Source organism: Bactrocera latifrons, unplaced genomic scaffold (genome assembly GCF_001853355.1).
Source record: "Bactrocera latifrons isolate USDA-ARS-PBARC rearing strain unplaced genomic scaffold, ASM185335v1 scaffold_8, whole genome shotgun sequence".
Lineage (NCBI taxonomy): Eukaryota > Metazoa > Arthropoda > Insecta > Diptera > Tephritidae > Bactrocera > Bactrocera latifrons.
Genome location: NW_017537489.1, coordinates 3,090,306 through 3,110,056, shown reverse-complemented (window position 1 = coordinate 3,110,056; position 19,751 = coordinate 3,090,306). Strand labels below are relative to the sequence as shown.

The window sequence follows — 19,751 nt, the reverse complement described above, 5'->3', positions numbered from 1 at the left end:
TTTTGTTAAATTTTGCTTTGATTTCATTGTTAGCGAAAATCTTCATTTGTAATAGGCGAAACTCTCCTATATTCGAGACTGCAGGAGACGAGACGAAGGAGGTTCTTGACCAATTCCCATGACAACCGGTTCTACGCACAGGAATTGACTCTGATTTCATCCGACCAAGGGCTGTTTTTCGGTAAGTATTAATCACCTCATTGACCTCACCCTGGCCGTCAGGGCATTACCCCACTGATCTCAAACTGGAGGGTCCTTTATGATCACTTTTTTTCTGATCAAAGGTATATCGGGTTCAATCTAGTCGGAGAATGTCCGGATAGAATGTCTTTTAGAAATCCTAGGAATACAAACTGAGAGGGTACCACAAACTCTCCCACTCGCACCGGGGGTGAACGCATTGATCACCACCGACGTGATGAACGGGTGAGTCGAAGTCTTTAGCTGGTGGTCTACTATGGAACTCTCGAAATCAGAGCGTCCTGCAGACTTTTATTCAACATGACCCGTAGGAGTGAGTCCACTGACGACTGGACATTGTATAAAACGAGACTTTAAATATACATGTCCGACTTAAGAAAGGCAAAGAAGACTACATGGAAAAGTTTCTGCAAAAAAGTGGAAGGCTCTCATAAGTGCTCTAGGTTCAGATGTATTTTCGCAATAAAACCCGTTTCTCCGACTTATTTCTAGGACGTAAATAGGAAGTGAAATAACTGCATAGCCTTTGTCGACCTTCTGGACCCTCAACCTCTCCTCTTTCCTGCTAAAAACTCTGGAGAGACTAAGGGACTGGTACATAATGAGGCGTATTTCGAGGAAATATCTATCAGGAGCGCAGCCTGCCTTGCTATTCCTTTCAACAACGTCCTGCTCTAGACGGTCTTATCTACGGCTCATCCTGGATAGGAAACTTTCATGGAAGCCGAATATCGAAGAGAGATCAAAGGGGCAACAATTACCTTATACTACTAAGGTGGGGTCTTTCACCGAAAGTACTCCTCTGGCTCTATGACGCCATAGTCAAGCCCATTATGTTCTATGTGGCGTAAAGAAACTCAAGAGCTTTCAACGGGCAGCGCTTATCATCATGTGTGATGTACTAAGGTCCACTCTACTTGACTATTACAGTGTCTTCCAAGCCGAGGTTGAAGCCACTAAGGTAGCAACAGATCAGCTGCTCCGGAGTGCAGCTTCCTTTAGATAAGTGACCATCTAACGTACATATATATAGTATAGGTACATAAATATAAAATGTTTGCTTGCACTCGATCTTAGCCCTTCCTTACTTGTTAAATATTATTTTATTCAAATTAGTCGATTAAATTAAGAAATATAATTGAATCATACAACCTACCGATTGTGGTTAAAGTTATGAAACAGAAATAGGCAGAGTCCAAAAACGACCATTTCTCCCAGTAAGCAAAAAGTACAGCGCCACCCAAAATATAGCTGATAACCAAAAATACACAAAGCCAGATCGGTACTGGGCGATCCTTTGGCGATATATCACCGTAGTAATCGCTCCAATCGTCACCATAGTTCGAGTCGTCATCATAATCATAACTGTAGCGGGGACGTACCTGGCGCTTTACCGGGAACCCCATGGGAGACATGATGCGCGGTGAAGGTGGTAAGCGTTCTATAAATGCAGTGCAATTTTGAAATATAACAAAACCAGGTGGAGGCAAACTATATACATTATAAAATATGAACTCATCTTACCCGGACGTTCTCTACGATACCGCCGATCTCTATGCCTTGGTTGATACGCCATCTCACGATTGTCGTAGTCATCATAGTATACATCACGATCATCTAAACAGTAATCGTCGTATTCATCGTCGTAATCATCAATGGGCGCCGGTGAGCGACCGCGTTTTGTGTGGTTCATTTGAGGGTGAGTGAACTCTGGCAATTCCAAGCGATCGCCATAATGCGAGTGATACCCAGAGTGTTGGCGATGTGGTGGCTGCGGAGATGCGTGACGCGGTTGATTGCGATGCGAATGATACGAACTAACACCGTTACTACATTGATCCTTGTTATAACCATTTTTTTGCAGCGCCGAGCGCGGCATTGACTGACTGCGTGGCATATGTTTGCCGCGAGGTTCGCGATGGTGGTCGCGATAATGGTCGAGTTCATCAATTGCATAGCGATTGGGTATGATGGGCGTCTTGCGCACAACTTCCTCATCGACGGTGTCGTCGTAGTGTATACGTGGATCTACGGATTTCGCGCGTGCCGCAGGTGGCGCATGCGGCACTGAACGACCGCGTTGCATGGTGCGCGGATTCATTCTATTGATTTCGCGCATTTCTCTCGTTTCGCGTGGCGGCGCTTCACGTAATTCATGTGCTTCACGTGCGTCATGACGTAACGAGTGCGATGGTGGACCAATGTCGCGACGTGCGCTTGAACCGCGCACCGATCGCATGCTGTGTGAGCGCTTTGCTTGTGGCGCATTGAGATCTTCAAAGGAGTCTGGTCGCTGTTTGGGATGTCCGAGGTAACGCTCACGCTCGACCGTGTGTCGACCGCGCATGCTTTCGCGATTGCGTAGGCTGCGTCCGAACCTTGAGCCACGATTAAGTGTTTGTGTCTGCCGTGGACCCTCATCATAATACTGTTGGTCATATTGATAAGGTGGTAACTGTCGGCTGCGTTGTGAATGGCTGCTGTAATGTTGTCGTCGTCCGCTATTACGTCCGCCTTCGTAATCATATCGCCCGGAACGCAAATCCGGATCTGAGTATGCATGTGGTAACCCAGCAGAATTGCCGAAACCCGAATCAGCCATAGAGCGTTGGGTGAGTCGCATTGAGCGGCGTATGGGTGGCGGCTGTGAACGTGATGTATACCGTTGGCCGCGTCCAGAGCGTTGTCGCGGTCGGCGTGGGCGTCGCGCAGCGCGTGTGCAAACATAGCAACAAACGCGCCAATATATGAATCTTTGTGGAACATTGAACACCATTTTAGTATGCAATAGTTGTTAAAGTGTATTATACCTAAGTACCTACCTGAAAGAAGTGGCCATTACATCTCCAATATTGGACAGACATAGCAACATGAGTGGTATGCCCACAATGGCATAGAAAATGGTCGTAACTTTACCCCAGTCCGTTCGCGGGGATATGTGTCCATAACCTGGAAGTAATTTGAATTATGTGCATGGTCGGTAGAAGTACAGAGTTTCATTCAAAGTTTAGATAATAGTTTTAACGTCTACGTTGTCAAAAACAATAAAGGAACAAATTTAAATGGTTTAACAGATTTCGATTTATCTAAAATCTTTATCAAACGAAAATTATTTCAGCGCCAGACATATGTTAGGTATGCCAGGGTAGAGTCTGTACAAGAAAGACTTCAATCTACTCCATTTGGCAAATTTCACTTTGGTTTCTCGAGGAAACTGCAGCTCTTCTTTTACACTAGTACTTCCAAAGTATTATTCACTGTAAGAGAGAAAAGTATAGTATAAATTGATCCTCGGTAAACGATGTGGGAAGCTTGCTCAATTGGTTTGGATAGTAGCTGCCTCAATAAATTTGTGGCAAACTCCCGGCGTTTTGCCGATAAATGGCGGTCTTTTCGAACCATACCTAGGAATTTTGGACAACACAAAAAACAAGCGTCTCTAGCTGTTCAAGAGTGATTTTTTGAGACCTCAGGAGCAATCAATCTATTATCTTAACATAACCTATGGTATTGCAAGACTAATTTCAACGAAATTATCAGACTAGAAATTGTTTTGAGAGGAATCCCTTATATTATTTCATGGATAGTATAGAGACTTAAATTTTTAAACAGTCTTACTAAGGCATCAAAAGACGTGTTGTTACAGAAGGAGTGCCGTATTCTAGCCTACAAGTTCTAGGCAATCAAATTACGATTGCGTAACCAGGGGGCCAATCAATTCGTACTGTAAGCAGTTCTATGATACAGGATTTTGCCGGGTTTTCTTTGGTTTAATGTTGTTATATCGAAGATCTAACTAACTATTATTAGTGGCAAGAAGTTAAATATTGGCACCAATATTTTATATAGGGTCTGAGAAGAATGAACTTGAGACCGATAATCATGTAAGCAGCGGTGGCCCGGGCCTAAAAAGTTTCGCAGACTTCGGTAGGGCTCCAACTATCTGCAGCTTCGATATCAACTCGCATGTATTTCCATGTCGGGTGCAATGCGCACTTGTCCGACGGCAGCGCTTGAAGGCATGCTTGAGCTCACATCACTTCATCTAGTGATCGGTAGCCAAACACACACTGCTAGAAATGACAGCAGAAGGGTGTGACAGAGGTAAGGTAATCTCGGCCCAGCGATTGAAATAATTAAGTGGTGTAATACCACTTTAGGCAGAGACAGATATTGGCAACAACTACAAGGCATGCGACACGTCAAGTTGCTAATGGGGGTTACAACTTCAGCAAGTTTAAATAGGCAATCAACATCCTAGGAACATACGCAGACTACCAGTAATATTTTACACTGGTAACTGCAAGCTGATGAAGCATTTACACAACATGGACCTAGCTTCTTTCGTAAATTGCCGTTTCTGCGACAAGGAACCTGAAACACCAATACACCTGCTAATTGACTGCACAGCAGTCTGCAGACACAGGTTAAAGGCTCTTGGATTCATGTTTCCAAATAGGGATCACATGGCTTCGCTAGTACCCAGCAGGATATTGGAGTTTATTAATTTGCTGGGGCTAGGTGAGTCTTTGTGATTTAGGAGAGAGCAAAATAGACCTATGATCCCGGTGCCTTCATCATCTATAAATCAATCCATCAATAGAGATAAGCCTGGATACTTAGGAATTTGACCAAATGCCCCACGCACAAGCCAAGTCTGAACAATTTTGACATGATGAAGCTGGGTCTACATTTGACCAGGCGCAAGCCTGGGTATTTGTGGGTTTGGTCCAATACAGCTGGCTCTCCACTTGAGAAAAACCTTGATATTTAGGAGTTTGGTCTAGGCAGTTGTTTCTACATTTGATCGAAGACAAACCTGACCTGATACAGTTGGATCGGCATTTTAAGAGAGAGAGAGAGATAGATATCTAAATATTTATTAGTTTGTCGAATACAAGCATTGACCGGTTGTTGGAGAATTAGTTACAATATTAGCAGAAACCTACTATAATCGATTCATTAGGTTTGAAACGTAGTCTTTCAGGTGGAAATATTGTAGCACATCACGAAGATCTGACAAAGAAAAATGCACCCTCAGTCTAGTATTTTTCTGCGGTCGCCCTGGTATATCAGGGTCTCGTGCTTAGATAACTTTGGAACTATTTGCTAATATTTAATAAATATCTGACGAAAACGCAGTTAAAACATAAATGAAGATGTTGCAAGTACCCACAAGCAAGTACTCATCCGAGTCTATACGGCTATGTGGGAATATGGGTATGTGACAACGTCATGCCAAGCACACGATGCCATTGAAAATTGGTCAACCAACTGTAACGCATTGGGCAAGGCTCCGCATTGACCAGACGCAACTCGCTTATTACACACGGAGCATGCAATGTATTGTTTTGAGCAATGAATTAATATTTCTTGCAATTGTGAATTTTACGAGTTATATACCGCAATTATTGGATGAGTAACTCAGAATTTGCGTTTGCCATTGTATATTGCATACTTATGTAGATATATATGACACACATTCGAATCAATTGCTAAATTCAGCAGTTTTAGCGCTTATTTGCATGTCACCAACCCGAAAGCGCAGGAAATGTGAGTCAAGCTGCCAACCTGTAACTTGTAATGACATACTGCAGACATAATTGGGGGGAGTTGTAAAATTATGATTGCACAAAATAATCAATTATTGCCTTTTGAAAAGATGGAAATGCCCATTAAAGTGTTCTTAACATAAGTTGCTGGGCAGTGTGGAGTATGTAACCCATTAGGGTAGTTATAAAAATTATAAAAAAAAAAGTCGTTGACACTCCTTAATTTCTTATATGTTGTGAAATAAAGATTATGGGTCGAATCATAGACCGAATGAACCATTAAACGGAGCCTACATATATATGAATATTATACCCTGTACCCTTAACAAATTTGTTAAGGCGATTAATGTTAATCCCTAAAACTTCGGTAGTCTCACCAGAGTTGTTTCTACCGAGTTATTTTAATATCATTCAGAAAAGCTTGACAGTAAAGAAGGAAGTAACCATATAACTGTACCCCGTATTCTTTCTTTTGCAAAGAGCGTCCCACAGAGTATTTAGGCCGTGACGCGTGTGAACCTATTGGACAGTGTTCAGGCAGTAACAACGGTAGGTATGGAGCGGGATTATGTTTCATAAGAGAGTTCGGTGGACCTCTTACGGTTGACAAGTACGAGCTGAACTCACTGGAAGTCTAAACGTCCAACGTCAGAACGTAAGAAGACATCGAAAAACCGACTCGACCAGACTATATTCAGTTTGCCTCGCAGTTTGTAAAAAGGTCATAGCCAATATAAAACAGAGTTTGCCCGAAAAGTAAAAGAACTGATTTTCTTCCGCCGCGCCTGTACCACGGTGCTTGCGCACACCGACTGCATTTGGTAGATGGTGTTCGTAATTAACGAACGAACCGCTGGTCAGTGTTCTTAGCAAGAAGTTATGTGTTTCGGTCATATTAGGCCTTTCTGGAGGGCCGGAAAACGGTCGCTGATGAAGACCGTGCTGGGGGACCTGCAACTTCGATAAACACCGATAATGTGACTCGTGTGCGCAAATTTTTGTACACAGACCGTCGACTAAATAAATTTATCAAAAACTTTAATTCATGACATTGTGTTAAAGCATTTGAACATGCGCAAAGTGTGTGTGTGATGGTCCCAAAAGTGCTCACTGACGACCAGAAATAGCGGCAAGTGAAAGTGTGTAAAGAAAATTTGAACATGTGTGAAAATTACCCTCAATAACTTAATCACAGATGGGGAGTCATGAACCTTTGAGTATGAAATCGAGACAAAGAGGCTTTTTGAGACGACAAAGGAGATCCATGCAGCATGCACCCCGGCTCTCAACGCTATTACGGATAATGCTTTCGTGACGCCTTCAATACTTGAAAAGCGAAATTTTTTAAATCGACTAAGTCCTATTACTTTCCGGATAAACCCTAAATATATACATTATATAAATGATCAACAAGACACGTTGAGCTGTTTTAGCCACTTCCCTGCCTGTCAGCCTGTCTGTATACTCCCTAGGCTTTTCCGATATCTAACTGAAATTCGAATCGCGCCCTCTTCTTCCTTAAAAAAAGCTCATTTGTCGGAGCCACCCATATTGGATCACTATATTATAGAGCTGTCATACAAACAGAACGATCAACATCATGATCCTGTATGAAATTTTTTTTTTTTTATTCGACGAGATATCTTCATACAATTATTGTATGGAAACCCTTTTCTTTGTGAAGATATTGCAGCTTCGGTGGAACCGAAGTTAACGTTTTTTTCTTGTTTTCAAATTAAATTAGAGTCTGTTCGCCTACAAAATAAGGTCAGTCAGGTGGATTCAGTGTAAGATGCAGGACAATGCCATCGAGTTAGGAGTCTTTGGATGGAGGAAAATCCAGATCGATTACGGTTATCTAGAACAGACTGAAGCAAAGCTAAACCACCCTAATGTTTTTGAAACCAAAAAGGCGGTAATTGAGATACCGGCTGACCAAATATGCTTTAACCAATTGCAATTGGTACCTGCATTTTTCATTCTTATGAAAACTAATATTAAACGTGAAATTTGGACCACCCTAATGAAATTGCATTGTAATAATATTAATATTACTACCAATTAAAAATCGCATTGTAAATAGAGTATAATTTAACATAGTGAACTCTGAACGCACTAACGTACATACATACCTAGAGACCCACACAGATAGAAGCAGCAAGCGTTTGGCGTGGCGGACCAAAACATTTGTGTTCATTAGCCGCCTCGGTCAGTAAACTCTGAACGAAACCAAAATTAAATGTCAACACTTTTACCAACACTTTAACACATACACACACACACACAAGCGCACTAATAAATATTTACATTAATTACTAAATATCCGCATTCTAGTTTAATCTAAAAATTCAAATTTTGGGAAATTTTTTACCACTTAAAGCCATAACATTCAACACTGACCTTGCACAGTACTTTGGTTTTTTATAATTTTTCATTTTGGTATTAAAACTCGGACATTTTTGGATTGTTTTGGATTCGCTTTAATGCACTGGAGCGTGGAGCAAACGGAAAGCGTTGGCTTTCCACAACTAAAGTTCGCTCTCATTTATCGTCTAGTCATCAGCAACACTTTTGTTTTGGAGGTCAAACACGTGAGAATAAATCGGCTTCCGTTGGACAGCAACAAATGATGATCAAAGCGAGTGGGGGTCGACAGTGAGATTTCAACATTGCAACTAATATGTTTTTATTTCATTTGGAATTACAAATTTAAATATTTTAACGGGTTGCCTGAACTATTTAGCCTTTATATGCAAGTGATGATACTCCCGACATAATTTTTTGAGATGACGATAATGTGCGAAATAAAAATTCAGTACAGCTAGCGGTCCTGTTGATTTCAATAAATTAGGAAATAGCTTAGGTTAGGTTAATCTGGTATGCCAATAAGCCACGCTTAGACCAGTTTTGGTCCTTTGCGATACCAGATAGAGTTCAGTTGCTAAATCCAAGAGGAATAGTCATCCCTTAGGATACCTGGGCTTGACGCAAATTTTAACAGACTTTGCGGTCCTATCGATACCTCATCCAGTGTATAATATCGTGTGGACCCCAGATGCTTACGGAAAAGTCGTGCCAATGCGAAACAAGTGCTCAAGAGATGTTCCATCGTTTTCCTGGTGGCCCTGCTCTACACTGCAGTCTTTTTGTTCTATCAGTCCCATCAGGTTTCTACAGAAGGACTGTATATCAATAAGAGATTAAGTAATAAGTTTTAAGTAAATAGTTATGTACAAAAAAATTTCGATCTCTCTTTGTCAAGAGGTTAAACAAAATTTCCCGAAACTTCGATATTCATAATGACCGACTTCATTGTAATACAATAACAAATACCGTATACATATATACTCGAAATTTCGGGATCGAGTATATTTGAGACGATGAAAATTTCGTGGTTTAGTATGACTGGTTTGATTGCAATAGATTAACAATAATTGTACGCTAAAAATCCCGAAATTTCAGGACCGAGTATATTTGATACTACCAAAATTTCGGGATCAAAAATTCGAAATTTAGTAATACGGTGCTTCCGTATATATTTCTGTTCATAAAAATATCCCGAAATTTCGGGATCGAGTATATTCGACATTATCAAAGTTTCGGGATTTGGTATGACTGGCTTGATTGCATCCGTATGTATGCTTCCATATATATTTAGGTATATAAAAAAATCCCGAAATTTCGGGACTGAGTATATTTGACACTACCAAAATTTCGGGATTTATTAAAACTGGTTTCATTGCACTAGTATAACAAGTACGTATATGTGTATGTACATAAAAGATAAAACAAAATTTCGGTACCGAGTATTTTTAACACTACTAAAATATCTGTATAGGATATGACTGACTTCATTGGACAAGAAGTAGACTCTATGTAGATAGGATCACATTTACGTTTCCATGGCGTATATACACACAATACAAACTCGGTATTTTTAGCATTATTCACATCACTAGATCACACGCATACAATAATTGATGAATAATTTTGACAATTATTTGAAAACAACACCAAAAGTCCAATTATTGTTTCGAAGCGTTTTATCTCAAATCGAACCGAATAATCAACACCATTTTTGAAACTTCAAAAACAAAGAATTTTTGTTATGCTGTCGCATCACTCGATTGTAAATAAATTGAAATCAGGCAATTTCGGAAATATTTGCATTTCGCAGCTACTTCGTATTCCGCACACGAATGCTTTTCAGAATAACAATTTGCCAAAAAAAATGTTAATGCACACACACACACTCACACTCATATAAATGAAGAGAAATGTGTCCTCTGCGCCAAAGACTCACTTGAAGCGGTAAATCGCTAAATCTTCGAATGATAAAAATGATTTATTTGAACATTTATTGGGCATCAAATGAGCGGTGATTAATGGCGGCCTAATGCCAGTGACTACCGAACGATGTCGATTGCTGGCAAGCATTGCTGCACCGAGACACCACACTCTCACACGCAGACACGTGAACTGCGAACGGATTGAATGATGCATGCCGTCGATAATTCGATCAATGCAACGCTGCGATCGCTGATTAGAAATGGCTTAAATTGACACCTATATACATATTTGGATTTTGGATGGTTTACTCAAACATAACAACAACGGAGACACAAAACCACAAAAGAACGTGTCGGCATAAAGTCTTTAATGAGTAATGAAATTTTGGTTAACCATAAATGAATTTCTTTGTAAATGTGTGCTTGAATTGAAATTAAAACACACATACGAGGGCGATCCGATAAGCAGTCGGCGTACAAAAAAAAAAAAGGATGACCATATTGGAAAAAAGGGGACATATTGCTCAACATATCCTCCTTTTAGTTCGATACACTTGACTCCTCAGAGTCCTAAAAAAAATAAGTTTTCTAAAGTTCTTGGAGGAGGAGTCTTCTATCGGAAGGTCTCAGCAAGTCTTTAGACTTTCACACTGTCAATCCACTGTTGTCTCTTTCAAGCAGAAGTGGTAGCCATTACAGTAACAGCATATGTACTTCTCTGTGCCTTTTTTTTAGGGAGGTATGGATCCACTCCAATAGCAGAGCTGTAATACAAGCCGTGATCTCGCTGACGGTAAGTTACGATAGCACACAGTGGAGAAAAAAGGTCCAGGGAACTACTGGCTCTTAACAACGTTCACATTTGGAGGTCTCATCTTATCAAAGCTTCAGGGAGATAGAAAATGTGGAAACATCTAGACGCTTCTATCCAGCTTTCTCTATATTAAGGTTTAAATTTCTCGATTGCAATACTTTCTACGAATCTGGTGAATTAGCTGGAGTAGAAATTAGTCGGCTCAATTAATTTGTGAATGTCTTGTGAATGATGTTTCTGACCTATACATAGAGTTACTGGGCATCACAACGGGAAAGCGTTCGAATAACATCATTCGTAGCCTCACGAAAAACTTAATTAGTTAAATCAATTTTGACAGTCGCCATCGAAGAAAAAGTGTAAATTTTTACAACATCCTAGTGTTCTTTGATTTCACTCTGCAAATTTAAACCCGCAGAGTCGATCCCTTCAACACGTGGTCGAAACAAAATTATGATTCCAATTCCGCTTGGGACTTTAGTATTCTACGAGATTGTACACATATACATACATAAATGTTTACACAGAATTTTAAATATTTTATAGTGTGAAGCGTCTGCTAATGTCTATGCTTCCTACTGCAGTCTAGTAGACCACACGACACGTCTTATTATTCCCACCCAAAAATTCAACAAGCAACGTCATAATATCTGTGTGCAGTTGTGGTCACTATAGTCATCATCAAGATAATCATCATCAAAGTCAGTCATCATCGCCAGCGTAAAAGTCCTCACTGTTGGTTGTGTTGTGTTTTCATGGGATTTTTAATTTTGTTTGGATATTTCGACGGTGCCGTAGTAACATGATGATGATGACGCTACAGTTGAACGCTCGCCTGGCCGAAATTTTTTATTTAAGTAGCGTGCGCCCAACTCATGCCAAATTACTCTAGCGACAACCACCGACACGATCAGAACGCATCAAAACGCGGCAAAAAGAAAATTCTTATTTTGGCACAGTTTATTTCCAAAAACAAGTGCAAATAATAAAAAGTTTATTACCAAAAAACAAAAAAAAGTTGGAGCGTAGAAAAGCGAAATATTTACACAAACGTTTGTGAGCGAAGTGAAATATTTGGAAGAGAAGGTGATTTCAGAAACCACATAATAATGACCATTTAAAAATTAATAAAATCGCAAAGCTAAATAAAAAATAATAATAATATTATTTATAATAATAAATCGACTTTTGATATCGTAACATATGTATATGCTGGAATGTAAAGGAAACAGTTTGAAAAACTATAAAATCGATGTCTATGTGCTAAAAGTGTATAACAGATCTAAAATAAGAAGAAAAATTAATTCAAAACCAAAAAAAAAAATCCGAACAAAACCAATTTGGAAACAGTTTTTTTTGTTATTTTACATATAATTAGAGTGCGGAAGTTCGAAAGTTCTAAGAAGTTTTGTGTTACTGCGATAAATTTCCTTAATCCTGAAATTTTCAAGAGCAGCCCTGCGAAGAAGAATGATTGCAGCACGAAAATAATTAGCTCCCAAAGCGCTCAGCTTATCCTCGAGACAAAGATCACTTTCCATTTGAGAAAACGAATCGCACCCTTTATAACTAGGTTTGGTTAGGTTAGATGGCTGATCAATGACCGCACGTACTCTGGTATATGTAGTCCTTTGTGAAGCCGTAGAAAATAAGAACGTCTGTGTTGGGATTTACAGATTGGCAAAACGCTTAGTAGCCCTACAAATTTGCAAAGGCGCTTGATTTCAACTCCCGCCCGTTCGGTGGGATGTCTGAAGGTATGCGCCCCCAAGTGTTTAAGTCTTGACCTCTCAAATGCGGGACAGTCTACAAGGAAGTGTTGAGTTGTTTTCACATCATATTTTTCCAAACTGCTTCTACAAACGGCGTCTGGTAAGATTCCCAATCTTGCAGCATCGACACCAATAGGGAAATGGCCTGCTAAAAGCCCCACAACTAAGGAGAGGCCCTTATAACTGAACAGATAACTACTAAGCGAGATAATATCTGTTCCTTTGGAAAGCTTTAGATACCTTCAATCAATCAGAGTGCTCAGTTTCTTGGTACCCTATCTGTAACTTAAATTCATTTCGTTACCACGGTGCTCTGTAACCAGCATCAAACTTTTGTACACCTTAATAAGAACTGAAGTCTGAATACAAAGACTTCGATCTAATGTCCTCGACTAAAAAACTATGGCTACTTAGTTGTTCTAATTGTTGCTTAGAAGAACTCTATCACAACTTTGATTGCTTTAATTCTAGTAAATTATTAAGAAAAAGTGGGTCGGTCATTGAAATAAAGAGTTCATTCTTCGCATGGAGGCAACAATTAGGCAAGTTCTTGGGTTATTAAACATATTTTAATATTTCTCGAAAACAATAGTATAAAACTAAAATATCTAGTTTTTACATGATCTGTCAGATCAATTTAGGATTCTTCTTTATCGCTGTCTGGTGCCAATTGGAGATGCCAAATGAAGCCAGGTCCTTTTCCAACTGATCTTTCCAACAGAGTGGAGCACTTCGGCTTCCTCTGCTTGGAATACTCTCAGAGCATTACGTGACACGTAGAATTTGGTCTTTGTTCGTCGAGAGAGGACTTTAATTTTCAATTGCCTACTCAGTGGATGTAGCACCTGTTGGTAAGATTGTGAAGTCACACACAGGTGCCTCTTGAGATTCAACCACTTTAATTTACTACAAGAGACCAGTGCCTTACGCCATAATACTTGTTAAGTAAATAAAGGTTTAATTTCAAGGTATCGTTTTTAGTTCTGAGACGGTTTGAAAACCAACCTCGTCCATCTTTTATTCGGTTATTGAGCTTTCAAAATAATTAACTTCGTAAATTCTGACAAAAAAGGAATTAAAAATGGGCATTCGCCCTCCAAAAATTTACCAAAAGTTTTTTTCATTGGTTCATATATTTACTTTACTTTAAACGAGATATTTCTCATTTCAGTGCTCGGCGAAATGAATAAACTGCAAGTAATATTTCTTTTCTCAGCGGCACTAATGTGTTGCGCACATGCAGCACGCGAAGGCGAAGATGACCGTTGGGTGTGGACCAAACGAAGCGACAACAAGGATCAAGCACGTCGATTTCACGACAGTACAGCCAGGTATCAGGCTGCAAGTTTAAGGCGTAATGAGCGAGCGCGTAATCGGGAACCAACTACCCGAAAACCACTGCCTGGTCAACCGCCAAACGATGAAATCGATGACTATGAAGATGATGTAAATACGAACGTCGCAACACGAAATTACCCTTACCCACCCTTCGGTAATGGTCAGCTATTTGGTGCAAACTTCTATCCGAATATTGGCGGTGGCTTTGGTGGCGCAACTGGCAATGGCAATGGTATATTAGTGGGACCTGGCGGACCGACGGGCGTTATTGGACGTCCCCAACCAGCATATCCGGGTGGATACAACGGCCAACCGGGTGTTGGTTTTCCTGCACAACCAGGCATATTCGGTGGTGGTAATGCCTTAGGCGCGGGTGGACAGTTCGGACAAGCGGGTACCGGTGGCTATGCCGGCGCGGAGGCTGGTTTAAATCCCGGTTTTGGTGGACAGTTTGGCGGTATCGGACAATATCCCGTTGGCGGTCAATTCCCAATTGGGGGACAGTACCCAGGGGGTCCACAATATCCCGGCGTGCAATTTCAAGGCAACCAATTTCCAGCAGCACAATATCCTGGTGCTGGCAGTCCCCAATATACCGAAGGTTACGGACTCGCTTCGGCCGGTGGCGGTTTCCCAGGCTACCTGCAATATAGCACAGGTGGACCCTTTGGTTATGGCAATGCTTTTAACGATGCTGAAAGTGCGAATCGAAAACTGCAGGTTGAGGGCAAAAATGTGGAGGTACTTAAAAGTAGCAAGCTGAGCAAGCAGCAAGTGGATGATAAGATCAATAAGGGACTCACAAAAGTGCCGCATTAAAAAGTTGTCTCAACTCAAATACTGTAGTGTAATAATTAATTGTAATTTATTATAAAATTGTGTGGCTTTAATTGTTTATAGCTTAAAAATATAAAGTATTAAATAGTCATTAAAACTCATCAAAAACTCACCTATAGTTGTGATAACGATGATCGAGTAAAAAAGTGAGCCCGCAAATGTCCACTGCGACTTCGTAACGTCCTCATCCCCATCCCAACCATTCGCTTTTATGGCGGTCACTATTTGTGTTTCGAAACCGGCTAAGTCCTTCTTTACATTGGTGATCCAATCAGTTTCGGACAGCACTGAGGCATTGTCAGAGAAACGCCAAATTTTATCGGTCAAGTTGAGACGCAGGTTTTGAATATCTTTTTTAACCTGAAAAGTTGTAGATTTAGGAAAATCTTCTTCAGAAAATATGCAAAATTTATCAAATTGACAATTTTGGATTTTGTGGACAATTTTTTATTTAAATGTGGCATGGCCAAGACTATCTCACCATGGTTAAAACCACAAAAGCACTTAGGGTGGGCATTGACAGTATCGCATATTTCGGTAGGACTTCAACTATCCTAACGGAGGTACTAGAAGACAGGCTGGCACTCACTGCTCCATGTAGTAATAGCAAGATATACAATACTTCACATGACAGCAGAAGGTTATGGAAAGATTGGTAATGTCATCGTAACACTTGAAAGTCTTAAGTGATGAGACACAACCTTCTCTTCTACCGAGGGACAGCATTACCAAAAGGATAACCTAAAGGAATAACTCCATGCTTGACCTACTACTACGAATAAATCAGAAGGCATTGGTGTAAGCATCGCAAGACGGTGCACCAAACATTTCATGCCCATGGGACATTTTTCGAGCTCTTTCCTAGCTAATGTTTCGGCTATAAGTCGGTGTTCCAATGCATCTAAAGTAATGAAAGTATTGCCATACTCAGCGGCAGTCCAGCGGGATGTTCGGGTGTGACTTTCGACAGTCTGTGCTTCTTCATTCCTCATACAACCGCTATTATCGCCAAAGTACAGAGCCGCGACAAAATCGTCAAGTTGCTAGCTGGCAGCACATGGGGAAAGGACAACTAAACGTTGTTGGCCTGGATGCAGCGTAGCGCAGATGAAGAAGGTGCAAACATCCGTTCCCACGACAGTCGGGTCTACGAAAACCGGAACGGACCCGGATTTTTATCCGGCCAAGGGCTGCCAACTCGGCAGAATTCTGCCGTTACAACAAAAACAACAACAAGGTGCAAACATGTCAGTACACTGCACTCCGGACTACGACAGGATCTTGATGTCTCCCATGGAGCACCTGCATAATGAACTCCTCTATGATAAGTTCCTGCTGGAGTGATTACGTAGAAATCATCCCTGTAGTCACCTGCGCAACTGCCTCCTAGGAGCATAAAGGGGTCATTTACATCTTCACCGACTCCCTCTCAGTGAATGGCGTACTTGGAGTAAAACCACCACCCATTCCAGATGACGAGCTTGAGTTGCCGCGTGAAACGTGAGTAAGCGCAATTTCGTTCTGGATATTGTACCAGATTAACCTCTTACTTATCCAGACTATACCCTGACATATCAAACATATGTCCAGCATGCAATGAGTCCCCGTATGGCGCTAGCCACTTCTTTGTATGCAGTGTTAACCCTACATATCTGACGCCCTGTGTTGTGGCTAGTTGTTAAAGGGTGGCTACAAACTCACCAGGTTTAAAAGTAAACTCAACCTACCCAGAGACAAATTACACTGAGCTCAAGAACCACCTGTTTAACAAATGGGTGGTGTCATCTATGAGCAAAAGGAATCAATGGTCCATATTTCCATAATGATGCGACCGCCTTAATCCGAAATCTTAAATTCTTATGTTTTTAATAAAGCTAATTTCTTGTACATAAAATATTAAATCTCTTCTTGAAAACCTCATGTCCTCCGCTAACCTCGATATACCCAAAATAATTTCGAAAAGTTTTCTTTAGATTTTCATAAATGTGTTATGGGTATAAAATTGCTAAGCAAATCCAACTCACTTCGATTTCGTGTGGCTTTTCCAGATGTTGGAATAGGTAAGCGCCTCCAACACAATATGACACCACCATCAGTACGAGAATCACGTGCGAGACCACGCAGGAAATCACTTTCCATGAGAAACAAATTGCCGTTATACATTTTCCACGGGTCGGCTTTTGATCCAACATATGTGGCGGTAAGGATTGGGCACGCCGCGACGACATGTTGGCGGCAACTAATTACTTTTCCACTTCTTTTCAATGTGTGCTTCTTATTGATAATATATTGTACAAGCGCATATTCAACACAAATCGCAAATAACGGTTATTTTTTTGGAAACAATAACAGTCACATATAATTTATATCTGTATGTGTGCACATACTTATTTGTAGATGTTGCAATATACCTATAAACATGCAATATTTTTTGAAAATCACGCTGTGCAACTGGAGTTTATCACAACGAGTGGATCATCGCAGCCTACAGCACACGGTGACACACACACACACATACGCACACGCTTGGAGAGGAAAATCGAATTTCGTTTATTTTAAAACCGTGCACGCTACTTGTTGCTAAATTTGTTGTATATTTTTGGTGAGATGGAAACTACTAGTGTCTGCCGCTAATGAGACACAAAGGAACCGACACAAGCGCACACACAAAGTAAGTTGTAGAAGATATTCTATGGATACACACACGCAATGTCGAATATTGCACAAATGATTTGGGGAAAATTTTGGAATATTTAATCTCACTTAACACTGTTAAAAAAAATAAAAGCGACTTTTTACTTAAATAAGTATTTTTCCAACAAAAGCTGAAAAAACAGCGTTTTTTATATATTTTTTATATTTAAACACCAATTAACTATATAGCACCTTCAGCGATTTTTCAACCGAACCCAATGTGTACTCAGAGCATACTAAATAGGCCGCCACACATTTTGGAATACTCACAGCAGTTTTTGGCTATACGCTAAGTAAAATAAACAACAAAAGATATTAAAAATACAACAGAAGCAATTTTATTTCAGTTCAAACTGAGGCGGAATACCTTTGAATTGGCTTATCTCTTTGTTTTTCGCTCAATTGCAAACAGAAGATCACAAATATTGAAAGATTAGCAAACTAAGTTCATTCAATTTAATTTACAATCCACAGTTAAGAGCTATAGACAGTTCACATTAATTTATGTTATGAATAATAAAGACAATAATTGCTTGTGATTTTCCACAGCTCCTCATTACCAAAAAAGAAAAAACAAAAAGCAAAATAGTTACCAAAATGCACTCGGGTATGTGGTAATCGTGCAATTGTGTTGATAATCAACAGTGAAACAGATATATATTTCAAAATGCATCGTTGTTCAGTGCGTAAATGCTGCATTGATTTGGCTTACTGGTATTTTGCAATCGTTGGGAGAGGCGCAAAATCTGCGCGTCTTCCTGCACTAACTATTTTTGATGAGCCTCCAACAGAACTGTTAGCAAAATACACAAAAATAACAGATAATTTATTTATACATATACCTTATTAAGCTATATTTAATACTCACCGCCAAAACAATGATGTGCCGCGCTTGAGCTCGCCACGCGCTTGTAGATCATTCCAACAGTCAACCCAGTTTTTGTATTCAGGCATCACTGGCGGCCGGCCAGCCATTAAGCGTGAGCCTGTCACAGCCATGCATGAAGAAACCACTTGGAACGGATACAAAATGCTTGAAAATGCGAACTACAAAGCAAAGAGTTAGCATAATTATATGAAATATTTACAATAAAATCTGAATAATCGTACATACTTGTACAAAGCCAGCATTGTACTGTCGACCAATTTTGTCTTTGATAACATATTTGTTTAATACGAACACTGTGGTGCTTGTGAGCACCAAGCAGACTACATCACAAAGCAGTTTGGGAACTAAACCGGCGAAAAATCCTGGAACACCTTCAGTTTTATAAATTTCTTTGATTGAACCAAATATTGATTGATAAAGAGTTTCTCGTCCAATAAATTGTGCCATCATACGAAGTGAAATCACATGAAATGGATGTGAGACAATTATACCTGATACGCTCAGCACAACATCGCGCTTTAGATTCACTTTAAATTGTACATAACTGCAATACAAAAATGACATTAAAAGTATTTTATTAAATGTGTGTGTAAAACTTACAGTTCTTCATCGGTGAGGTCATTGTCGTCCTTATCCTTATCATCGATTGCTGGCAGACCCACCCTATCAGCAATTTTTTCACTAAAAATCATGCTAACAATAGAACCCACTAATTTGGGCGCAAGACCACGATAACAGCCATAGAAACCATCCATTTTCCTGATGTAACCAGCTATAAAACAAATGTAAACATGCACCTCATGACTCAAATCAATCGTATGTCATATTATAATAGCTATTTGTTCTCGCTGTTTTAACTAACCGTACTGAAAGATATTGGGTAGCACCATAATTGGTTTCCCCAAGAGGGATGTGCCAGGACGTGCCGGTATGGGTTCATAGCCCAGCTGGATAAGCACCTTTGAATATTCAAATGGGTGTAGTGCAGCGCTTACTGCCAATCGCATTCCAAAACGAATCCATTCATTCACTTCTTTATTTTCATCATTGTCATTTATGTTAACAAAAGTGGGATCCAACGCGGCCATGATTCCAACAGTTTTGTGCTAATCTTTAAGTTTCACGGTAATTTTCAACCTGGGAGCGCCTATTTTGATGTTATGGAACCGCCGGCTGCTATAGACTTTACTCCGAATATTCGTAACAAATTGACAGGTTAAGAAAAAAATTGACAGCTGACTAGCTTTGTCAGAGAATATTATACGTTCTCTAGCTTTGTTCATATCAGATTCGGAATACTGAAATGTTCTATTGAACACCGGGTGTCACTAATGCTCAAATTTCACAAATTTCTTTTATTTATAT

The 19,751-nt window shown here is 40.1% G+C and overlaps 3 protein-coding genes across 7 annotated transcripts in view; 1 reads left to right on the top strand and 2 right to left on the bottom strand.

The window, feature by feature from the left end:
- The window catches only part of LOC108976776, an 18,668-nt gene extending 716 nt beyond the window's left edge, over positions 1-17,952 (bottom strand). The window contains exons 1-7 of one of the 5 annotated variants that reach the window (XM_018946077.1): positions 17,865-17,952; positions 17,603-17,786; positions 16,828-17,214; positions 14,917-15,163; positions 3,024-3,150; positions 1,726-2,954; positions 1,358-1,642 (exon numbers count right to left, since the gene is read on the bottom strand). In XM_018946077.1, coding sequence (XP_018801622.1) covers positions 1,358-1,642; positions 1,726-2,954; positions 3,024-3,150; positions 14,917-15,163; positions 16,828-17,031 — 2,092 coding nt within the window. In that variant the 5' untranslated portion in view covers positions 17,032-17,214; positions 17,603-17,786; positions 17,865-17,952. Of the gene's footprint in view, positions 1-1,357; positions 1,643-1,725; positions 2,955-3,023; positions 3,151-7,885; positions 7,969-8,816; positions 8,878-14,916; positions 15,164-16,827; positions 17,494-17,602; positions 17,787-17,864 lie in introns of those variants that run through there. The other 4 variants (XM_018946075.1, XM_018946076.1, XM_018946079.1 and 1 more) reach the window with 4 other exon arrangements.
- Positions 11,758-14,850, top strand: LOC108976778 (collagen alpha-1(IV) chain-like). The gene is made up of 2 exons (XM_018946082.1): positions 11,758-11,942; positions 13,800-14,850. The coding sequence occupies exon 2, from the start codon at positions 13,811-13,813 to the stop codon at positions 14,783-14,785; it is 975 nt and encodes a 324-aa protein (XP_018801627.1). The 5' UTR covers positions 11,758-11,942; positions 13,800-13,810; the 3' UTR covers positions 14,786-14,850.
- Positions 17,811-19,628, bottom strand: LOC108976777 (mitochondrial carrier homolog 2). The gene is made up of 5 exons (XM_018946081.1): positions 19,249-19,628; positions 18,987-19,158; positions 18,612-18,930; positions 18,366-18,544; positions 17,811-18,290 (listed from the first exon to the last, which is right to left on the bottom strand). The coding sequence occupies exons 1-5, from the start codon at positions 19,472-19,474 to the stop codon at positions 18,206-18,208; spliced, it is 981 nt and encodes a 326-aa protein (XP_018801626.1). The 5' UTR covers positions 19,475-19,628; the 3' UTR covers positions 17,811-18,205.
- Positions 19,629-19,751: the final 123 nt, after the last annotated feature.